Source organism: Coturnix japonica, unplaced genomic scaffold, assembly GCF_054131305.1.
Source record: "Coturnix japonica strain WE unplaced genomic scaffold, WE-NBRP24 Scf040, whole genome shotgun sequence".
NCBI lineage: Eukaryota > Metazoa > Chordata > Aves > Galliformes > Phasianidae > Coturnix > Coturnix japonica.
In genome coordinates, this window is record NW_028188943.1 from 1542428 (window position 1) to 1552500 (window position 10073).

A 10073-nucleotide genomic window follows, 5' to 3' on the forward strand; every position below is an offset into this window, starting at 1 on the left:
GAAGACCCGGTGTGTGATTTCTACCACATACCACACAGCAGGCAGGAGAAAACAAACTCCAGATTAGCTGAATTCCTTCTGCGACCGAACCTGTGTTTTGAAAGAGCCTGCTTCAGTACACAAGTGTTTGTGGGAGATTAGTCCCTATTAACTAATAACCTTTGATTATGTTTATTCCCACAGCTTGTTTGCTCAGGTGTTTGTCACACTGAAGCAGAAATATGCTTTGGTGACACAGCTTGTTCATGGCTCAGCCTGCATTTTTGTGATTTCTTGGCACCTGAATGATGGATTACTATTTTCTGAGCGAATCCCTTCTCTGAAAGGCCTTCCATGCAAGGAAGGGCTCTGGGGTAATCAGAAAAACAATAACCTTGGCATACCCTCCTGATTTGTTTTTAATGAAATTAGGTGTGCAGAGGGTAGATGCTTCGTCCAGAGTCAAATAGTGAATAAGTGGCAGAACTGACATTCCTTGTTCCTGCTCCATGCCTCCAACAAGCAGTCCAGTCGGCTTCCCCTGCCTTCCAGGCTGTTGGGTGGTTAAAGGCTATCTGTCTGCTTGCTTTTTCATACAGAATTATAACAAAAAAAAGCCAACGTCATGTATGAGGAAGCCTTGCACTGACACAGACTGGATCAGATTAATTAACAGAATGCACACTGCGTCCTCAGCCAGTGCTCAGCAGCTCAGTTGTAGTAAACTGATGTTACCTTTAGAACAACCCTGTGAAGCATCATCTCCATAGGGATAAGGAAATATAAACAGAGTGAATGAAGTTATTTGTCCAAATCCACAGAGGCAATCTAGGACAGAGCTTTGGTCTCCTCTCTGTTAGACTGCACTGCACATCTCTGCCTGGGTGCTGAAAAAAAAGGGAGCTCCTGGACAAATGAGTGAGGAGCTTCCAGGACCTCAGCCTTGAATTTGGAAGATTCACATTTCTAAAGCTGTTGTCACTCTGGCAGCAATCCTTTGGAAAGGTAACATTACCTCTTGACAACTCGACGTGGGTGCAGTGCCTCTGCAAAACTGTGCTGTCCATGTAAGTGTGCACCAGGATATGTGAAGGAAGGCAGGTAATGTGGTAACAGAAATGCTGCACCAGCACACCTATGTCTCTAGAGAAAGGGCTTTTCTGGAGAAGATGGCACTAGATGCCCTTGTAAAAGGACAAGAAGTTCTGTGCAATGAGATGCACAGCCATTGCATTGCCTTGGCCTTAGCTGCAGGGGTTTGCCTTTAAAAAGGGGCTGAGGGGAATTCTGAACCTCTTGAAAGACAGCGCTAGGTCTTCATTCCCACTCTTCATTTCTAAACCCCTACACCTCTTATTTTTTTATTTCCTGGGCTATAACTATAAGCTGCCCGAATTGCTGGTTTTCAATCTGCTTCCCACTGGTCCCGTCGCAAAATCTGATAGACTAAATACCCTTTTCTCTGTAGAGCTGGTGCTGGGTTGAAAGTGGTGAAGGCTGAAGTCCTGCCTCGGTGTTTTGAGGTGGTGTTCCTCAGGTGACAGCGCTGCAAGCTTTCCAAACCATATTGCCACGGGAGTCACATTTGGGATCTGCTCCTTGTGGCATTTTTGTGGTGACACTCTCCAGCCAGTTCATCATCTGAAGGGAGAGAAACTGGACTCTCTTGTCTAAGAGCAGAAGGCTTTGCTGGAACTGAAGACCAGATAATGTACTGACAGGCTCACGTCCCTGTACAGGACCTGACTTTGCTGTCTTTCACAGAACATTTAAGGTAAGTTTAATGGACAGATTTCTCTATTAGTAGCTGGACTGGTACTGCCAGTTCTTTGAATCATAAACCAGGTGCAGTAATTACTGTCACACTGCTCTGTGTTGATTTTCTACCAAAGAGTATAAGACTCTTCTTGCCATTCCTACTTCCATCCCATCCATCTCTGATCAGATCAACGTGGCTGACTTTGCTTCTTTTATGGGGTAAAAGCACATATCTTTGTAGATAGCTCAGATGCCATCTGTCAGAGGTAAACGAGGATGCCCTCCTTTACATTTGCGAATGAAATAGTATTCAGGATGTTGGAGAGATGTGTGATGTTAGGGGGTAATGAAGTGAGGAGACTGCTATTGTGCCTCCATATATTAAGGTAATCGTGGCTGAAACAGGGGGGAGCAAAGCAGATCTAGGCTGAACAAATAAGTTCTCATATGTCAGCATCATGAGATGCAGCAGCTCCTATGCATCTCCACATGTCTGCCTGTTACAGGAACATGAAAATGTGTGCATGGCCACATAAACAAGCACAAACACTGTGACACAGCAAAAAGTGCCTGCAAGAAGAGAGAGCTAAAAAAGACTGATGGAATGATAGCAGCATCCAAACTTCCTGCCAGGGTGTGCTGTGAGTGGCAGGATAAATCTATTTCTTCCCCTCTAGGAACAGCTGCCTGCTGGAGAGAACCAGGCAGTGTACTAGCTTAGCATTGCAGTTTATTAGAAGAGTTTCTTAATAAACGGGTCAGAGCGATAGAAGAGCCATTCCAGTGCTGAAAGCTGAGGAGCTGCTGTTCCTTGTTCATGGAGACTTGGTGGAAGAGGAAGCAGCTAAGAGACAGACTTTAGCCATGGGAGGGAAAAGGATAGGAAGGTGCATTCCAGTTGGTCCACAAGGAACATTTGTTGCTTGCAGCTTAAGGGATTTATTCCTTACTTAATGTGTTACAGCCTCAGGGAAGGTGGGAAGGATCACTCTGCTGCTTATCTGCCAGTGTATCTCTAAACTGGTGCTTGTTAGTATGGAGAAGCTGATAGCATCCCTCTGGTACACTCAGACTAGAGCTAGCAGTTGCTTGGAGTCTGTTCTCAGCCAAACCTTGTCTCCTCAGTGCTCACTGTTGCTCGGAGTCCTGTGTTTTCTGCCTTAAAAACTTTGGGCTACCTTGGCCATAATGAAGATGTCCTCGCTTGGGCTGAAGTCTGTTACCTCTCTGAGCAGCAGGTCTCTCTTGAAGGTCTTGACATGCTGCCTAATGTCTGGCTACACATAATGATCTACAGCATGATGAAACAAACGTCTGACTGCAAAAAAGGTGGGTGTTTGCTTTACTCGTAGAAGTCCCCACCCGTCTGGGGAAAGTCTAATGACATCAAAAGGGTTGGAGGACTGAATCACTGTCAGAGGCCTCCCTGTGCTCCAGTCCTACAAGGCAGCTCAGCAGAGCCCAGAGTTAGGAAAGAACCTCATAAGGGTTAAAAACATCCATCAGTGAGCACTGGCCCATGGCTGAGGCCAAGTCAGGCTCCAACAGTTGCTCTCACAGTCATCTTATTGCAGTGGAGTGGGTTAGGCATATCTCAGGCAAAGGTCTCCCACCCCAAAAGGCATATGCGAAAAGAGAAACCCTATGCAAAACATTGGTGCATCAAGCTTTCCTCAGTTTCCTTGTTCTTAGAAGTGTTTCTGGATCATTTCAATTCTTAAAAATTAAAATACTAAAGTAATACCAAAACAGTCATCAAGCATTCCCTGCACGAGAATATCTTTTAGTAAATAAAACACTTGGTAACTTTAGGTATCCCTTTTTATTTACTGCATATGTGGTTTCCGGCAAATAAAAGTTCAGATGTGTTTTCAAGACAAAAAAGAGGTAGAAAAATATCGACAAAAATGTCATGGGCTCCTGACGAAGAAGAAATGGGTCTATTTCCGACCCTGTGAAAATGGAAGGAGACTTGAAATGTCATTCAAGATGGGTTTATGTGCCCAAAAGCTTTCCTCATTTTTTTCTTTCCCTCCAGCTATAATGATCGGTCTTTTAAAAGATATTAGCCTTATTGACATCCTTAGATGATCACAGCACAACCACCTTGCTGCCACAATCTCTAAATTCCAGCCTTCCTCCCCCTGCTCTCCCTCCTCCTCTGTGCACTGTGCCTGAGGATGCTCAGTCCTGACTCTGACCTCTGTTTGGGTAAATGCTGTCCCTGGTGTAGGGCAAGTCGCTGTGGTGCTGCTCTCAGAATGCCCTGTGCAGGCAGACTTGGTGGCTTCCTTACGCTGTGCTAACATTTCTGGTGATCCTCATAGTAAAACTTGGCAGATAACAGGGTTTTATACAAAGAGATGCACATTTCTGTGTAATTTTCTCCCTTTTGTTACTAATCATATCACTGCAAAACATAGTTTACAGCATTATAAATAGGATCTGTTGCTGGAGGCGATTGTACAGCTTCTGTCAACTTTTCAGCACCCAAATGTGAATCAGAAGCAATTAAATTCCGAGGGGAAAAAAGTAACAGCGTGGAACACATCAGAAATCAGGTCATGAATTCACACAGATGGGAAAGCCAGGAAGCAGAGGGAAAGATGGATTTTGATTGACTCACCGTCAACAGTAAATGAGCCATTGGCGGTTTACTGTCAATTTTTTGCCTTTTAATCTTCAAGTTCCAGAGGTGATGGCACCCTCCTCAACCCACTGCTTGGGGGAGGGGAAGGAGAGGGAAGTGGGGCAGGAAAAGCCATGGCCAGAGTTCAGGTGAGAGCAGGGTCAGCATCACAGAGGGAGGAAGGCAGGTTTTTTTGTTCTCTAAATCTAATAAGCAGAGCTAAAATTAAACGATATCCAGGCGATACATTCATGAGCATTAAAAATATGCCACCCGAAAGGCATCCTGAGGTCTCCGCAGATTAAATAATAATAGCTTTGTGTTAGTAACTAGAGGTATTGGCCAGCTCCAAACCCCACAGTGGGAACTGCCATACAAACATAACTGAGTGCAATGCTTGCTCTGGGGAGGCAGGAAGGAGCAGACACCTCCCAGCTGAAGGCAAGAGCTTCTGTTTGCTCTTATAAAGCATCTGCTGAATTGCTTGTGAGGAAGGGGATGCAGTGCTCAAATCACTCCTCTCCTGTGTCAGCCCAGTGTCCTCCAGTGCAAAACCAGCTGCAAGCTGGCAGCGCACAGCAGGGCACTGCACAGGAGCTGCTTGCTAAGGCTGTGCCCAAAGGCTGTCCCAGACTCAATGGGATTTTGCAAACCATGTGTGTTTTTAGCATGTAACAACTCAGTATAGACCTCCTTTTCGAGCAGCAGTGCAGAGCTTCTGAGAATGAAGCAATCAGTTATAAAAGTAACCTTGCAGCTAAGCTTCAAGGAGGAGTTCTACACGCCAGCAAATTTTTGCTGTTTATTCATTCTAGACATACTTACAGACTAATTCTCCTCTTACTCTGATTTTATATCAATTACTCACCATTGATTGAGTGGAGTTAATTTAAATTTACAGCAGTGTAAGTGAGGAAAAGCTGCTCATAATCAGCAGCAAGTTCATTCTGCCACCTTTACTCACCATGAATAGTACCTCACTCATTGAATAATCCTATAAATTCCTCTCGGGGTTTCTTGCAGAATAAGATATGTGATCTGAGTAAGGATGGCAAACACTTTTCATACTTTTCAAATCAATTACTCCAGCAGACTGGACTTGGTGATACAGCACCAGATTCTATGTGTACACCCAAGATTTATAGAGAAAAACGACCTGGTAATACTGTGCGTCCTGTGAAAAAGGAGCAAGGCCACGCCATGATTTAAACCCTTGAGTCAGAGCTGACACAAAGAATTCAAACTTAATCTGAGAGCCTCAGATGTTCAGCTATGCATTCTTCATAATATTCTTATGTGCAGATTTTAATGGCATTTCCTGCCTACTGCATGGCTTGGAGTTTTGGAGAGGTGTGATGTAAGAAAGGAGAAAAGCATTATCACAGCACTATTTGGGCAGACACCATTGGAACACTCTTTTCCATGAGACACCATCCATTCACATTGTGTATTTTCATGTGCTTCTGAAGTGATTTCTTGATTTCCTCTTACTGTTAGAAAAAGAAAATGAAATGGTATTAGAGCAGGGTAATACTTGCTAAATTTTTAACTAAGAAACCACTTCACAATGGCAGCCCTTATGCAGCCTATGCTTGTTGCAGTGCTATGCTGAGATGGTAATAGCAGGGCAGCAAAGTCTTTGGATACAGCAAATGAGAACAAACCCAAATGCAGCAGCCACAGATGGAGAAGTGAAAGACAAGAATTGCCTACCACTGTAGAGCCTCAGGTAGGCAGGGATCGCCAGCAAGAGATGCCCTCAGCTCCACTGCCAACCCTTAAATGAGGCCTGGGAAGGGGTGAATCCTGCCTCCACCCCTTCCAGTTATTCAGCTGCACTGCTTGCACCTGAGCTCTCCTGGGTTGGCCCTGCCTTCCCACATGCTCCATCACTGTTTCAGGCCATGACTGAGCATTTCCACTACATGCAGAAGGGATTTCCCTGAATGAGACCAGCTTCATTAAGGGCTGATGAACTCAAAATTCCTCAGTAGTGGGTCAGTTTTACATTTCCTATGTTAAATCAAAGCTTAGAAACTTAAGAATTAAGTTATATGTTTTTGTTTTTACCAGAACAATTTTGTTATCACTCAGGAGACATAGATAAATGTATAAAATAATTAACCGCACTTATTAATCATTTGAGATTATTTATCTTGAAGACAAACAGTAAGCAGAAATTATATTAAATTCTTAATCAAACAAAATAGAAGCTTAGAACAAAAGCCCTTTTATAGGGTTATCTGATGTGATCTACAGTAGGAGATAGGATCTGTGCCCCTGCAGAGGATTGTGTATTCTTTCTGTTGAGCCAGCCATTTTGCCAGGGGATAGGCCTAAAACTGTATGTTTTTCTTGCTTTGCCAATCCAAAGGAACAGGAAAGGATGCAGAGATCAGGAAGCAGCAGAGCTGATGTCAAGAACAAGCTCAAGAGGCATGGATTGATTTCCTTCAGTTTAAGTCCTCGGCCCTACAGCAGGATCTGTTATCACTGTGATACAGGGTGGATATGTGTCCATGCACTCAGGTACGTTGCCAATTCTACTATCATGATTCAGACCCTATTGTTACTGAAGAGGTGGAGAGGGAATCTCCCCCAGTGTAGGTGGAAGGGCGGCAGCTGGACGTGGTGCAGACACAGCCCTGGTGATGGCTGAGACCAGAGGTCAGGATTGCACAGCCTGTGCCTGGCTCTGCACGTTGCGTGACAAATGGAAATTGCTTGTCTCTACCTGACTGCATGTGTTTCCACTTGATGGGTTTTGTATTTACGTGTCTACATTGGAGGAATGTGCAAGTATGGAAGCGCAGAAATTTTCAGGACCTGTAAGCAACCTGGCTTCTTTGATTTCTTCTTTTAAAAATAGTTCTGTGATTCTTTTCTAACAGGAAAAAAAAAAAAAAAAAAAAAAAAAAAAAGCATTCTTTCAGCAAAATGAATAAGAGACACAAAGATGTTTTGATATCTGAGATGACTCCATATCAGTGAAGCCATCTCATGAGTCTCATGGTGATACTGCTGGCCACACACACTTGGCAATGAGCAGCTGAGCCAACCTTAGTTCTATATCAAGCCCAGGGAATGGTAGGGCAATTTTAGTGTGTGCAGGGCAAAGCAGGTGTTCTGTGGCATGGACAAGGCAGCAGATGTGACCAATAGGTGCATCCATAGATGTTTGTGTGGTTTGTGGTGGGCAAATCAGGAAAATGCAAATAGGAACTTGTTTACATTTGCTATTGATCTGTTAGATTATTTATTTGACCTTCTGCTTCAATTCATTGCCACTTACAGTCCTGCCTACTTAGACTGTAAACCTTTCAGGAAAAGGATTATTCCTAGCCTGGAGGCTTCTTGATATTGCGTGAATCCCCAGGTGATTCTGTGATAATAATAACAGTCAAGAAGACAGGAAAAAAAAGGTTTTAAGTGCACTGTGGTAAATGCTTGCAAGGGAAGATTCATGGAAACACCAGAAGAAATGGGGTAACCTTGATATGGATACGTCTAAACTAGTAACTAAAAGAGTTGGAGAGAAAGACTGGGGAAGGACCGTATAACCAACAGGCAGACAACTGAACTATATTTAAGATGGTCGTTTTTAAAAGGAAGCTTATGGAAGGGAATTTTGCTCTAGTTACAGGCAAAACAGTGGGAACTAGACTCAAAGGGCCAAATAACTCCCATCTCTGGTCTGGTGTCCAGCATACACAGGGAAAGGACACAAAGTCAGCAGCCTGTGTGATAAGAGCATCCCAAGTTCTTGCATCCCCAGGTCTTGCCATTGCTTTCCCCAGAGATGCTCAGAGCCGCTCTGAATTCCCTGCTGAGACCCTGACCTCTTGTCCTGCAGATTACACAGCTGGTTGGCTAAAACCTCTCTGGCACAGACAGCGTTCCCAAGGAATACACATGGATCTCTGCTCAGGAGCAGAGGGAGGCAGAGAGGTACAGAGAGCCCTTGGAGGCTTTCATCTGCCTTGTCAGCGAGTCTGGCTATTTCTCCCTGGCTGCAGAAGCCAGCTATGATTTAAAGTGAGTTATCAGCTTGCCTCTAATCATATTTCAGTAGTTTGCTACTGTTAATAGCTTCCAATATAGCTGATATCCAGAGGGATTCTGGACCCAGTCCTGACTGTGATACTGCTCAGGGTAACAACTCCATGCAGACAATTGCTGTTATACAGACATTTCCAAAACTGCAAGGGAAGCTCCATAACTCAGCAAACACCAAATGCAAAGTTAGCAAACACAAACCTGAGTCTTCTCTTGGGTATCCAGTGCCATCTTTAAACCCAACCTTTACAAAGCAGCAATGTTTGAGGTGGTGCACAGAATAGGTGGAGCTTTATGAACAAACAGCTAGTCAGTATTTTATTTCCTTCTCATTGTTTGGCATATGGCTGCAGGCTTTGCTTGCTGGACACAATTCAAACCATACTCTGGAGAGAAGATCATTAATTTTGTCAGAGTGGGTTTTTTGGGGGGGTCATAGCAGCAAGCTGCCAACTAACTTAGTTGCACAGCATCTCAGGTTGGTGCGGGCAGATGATGGGTTTGGGTTTCTGTTTGGGAGGCAGGGATGTTACAGTAGGGAATTTCCTAGTTTTGTGCTGCTCAATTTAAATCCCCTATGTCTAATTTTTAGGTCCGACTTAGCGTTATGAAGCATCTCTCATTTTAACCATTTATTTTATCCATTAGTTTTGGTTGGAGTCAGGGACCGAGAACACAGGGCCAACCCAATGGGTGGGTGATCTCTCCTGGTGCTTGGTTTAATCATTTTGCTTAGTACTGGGAAGATCCATCCCTCTAGACATTCAGGCATGGATTGTAGACATGAAATGTAGACGTTCAGCAACATCAGCCTTGAGACCTTCCTCTTCTTTCTTTGCAGTTCCTGGTATTTGCTGTACCTCTTCATCCCTGCAATAGACAAGTAGAGATCCTATGGAAAACATCCACTCTCAGTCAAACATCTTGCTCTTCTGAAGCATAGGTCTGCCATGTGCAATGTGTGAATCAGGCTTCTGCCTGCAAATAGTATGTGATAGAACAGGAAGGGACCAGATTGCTAGAAATATGTGCAAAGGAGCTGGATTTGCTAGGTCTTCATGTTACATTTGCACCTGCTATTTCCTGCCTTCTAAATACATGACATTTCAGTATCAGCAATTTCTTCAGGGCTTTGCTTCTCTTATGTATGCTTGTGCACGTATATGTGCATAAATTCATTGGGGGTTTTTTTTGTTGTTTTTTTTTGTTGGTTTTTTTTGGTTTTTTTGTGTTTTTTTTTTTGTTTGTTTGTTTGTTTGTTTTTGTAAAAGCAAACTGAAACTTCAGAAATTCCATCGTGTGAGTTGAGCTTCATTCCTAGGTGATTCATTGGTTACATGGGAACATTTATCCAGACTGTATAGACTTCTACCATCCGGGCTGTGGGAGTACCTGATAGCAGGAGTGCGTGGTTATCTTCCTTGTAGGTCAGCTGAAGGTCCACGCTGAAGGACAAGGCACTTGCAGGCACGTAAGCTGAAGAACAGAATGCAGAGTCCACGGAAACTTGCCGCCCATCAACGATAAGAAAGAAGAATGGACTCCTGTTGTAGAAGATGGGAGAGTGAAACAGATGCCTTGGCTCAACAAAACACCAGTACGAGCTGGTTTGGACTACCCCCCACTAAAAGATTGGAAGTTCACAGCGGGG

The 10073-nt window shown here is 43.9% G+C and overlaps 1 protein-coding gene across 1 annotated transcript in view; it reads right to left on the reverse strand.

Moving 5' to 3' along the window:
• Positions 1 to 9059: 9059 nt before the first annotated feature.
• The window catches only part of LOC146752931 (uncharacterized), a 2096-nt gene continuing 1082 nt past the window's right edge, over positions 9060 to 10073 (reverse strand). The window contains exons 2-3 of the mRNA XM_085531038.1: positions 9815 to 9966; positions 9060 to 9292 (exon numbers count right to left, since the gene is read on the reverse strand). Of these exons, the coding sequence (XP_085387164.1) occupies positions 9060 to 9292; positions 9815 to 9966 (385 nt within the window). The remainder of the gene's footprint in view (positions 9293 to 9814; positions 9967 to 10073) is intronic.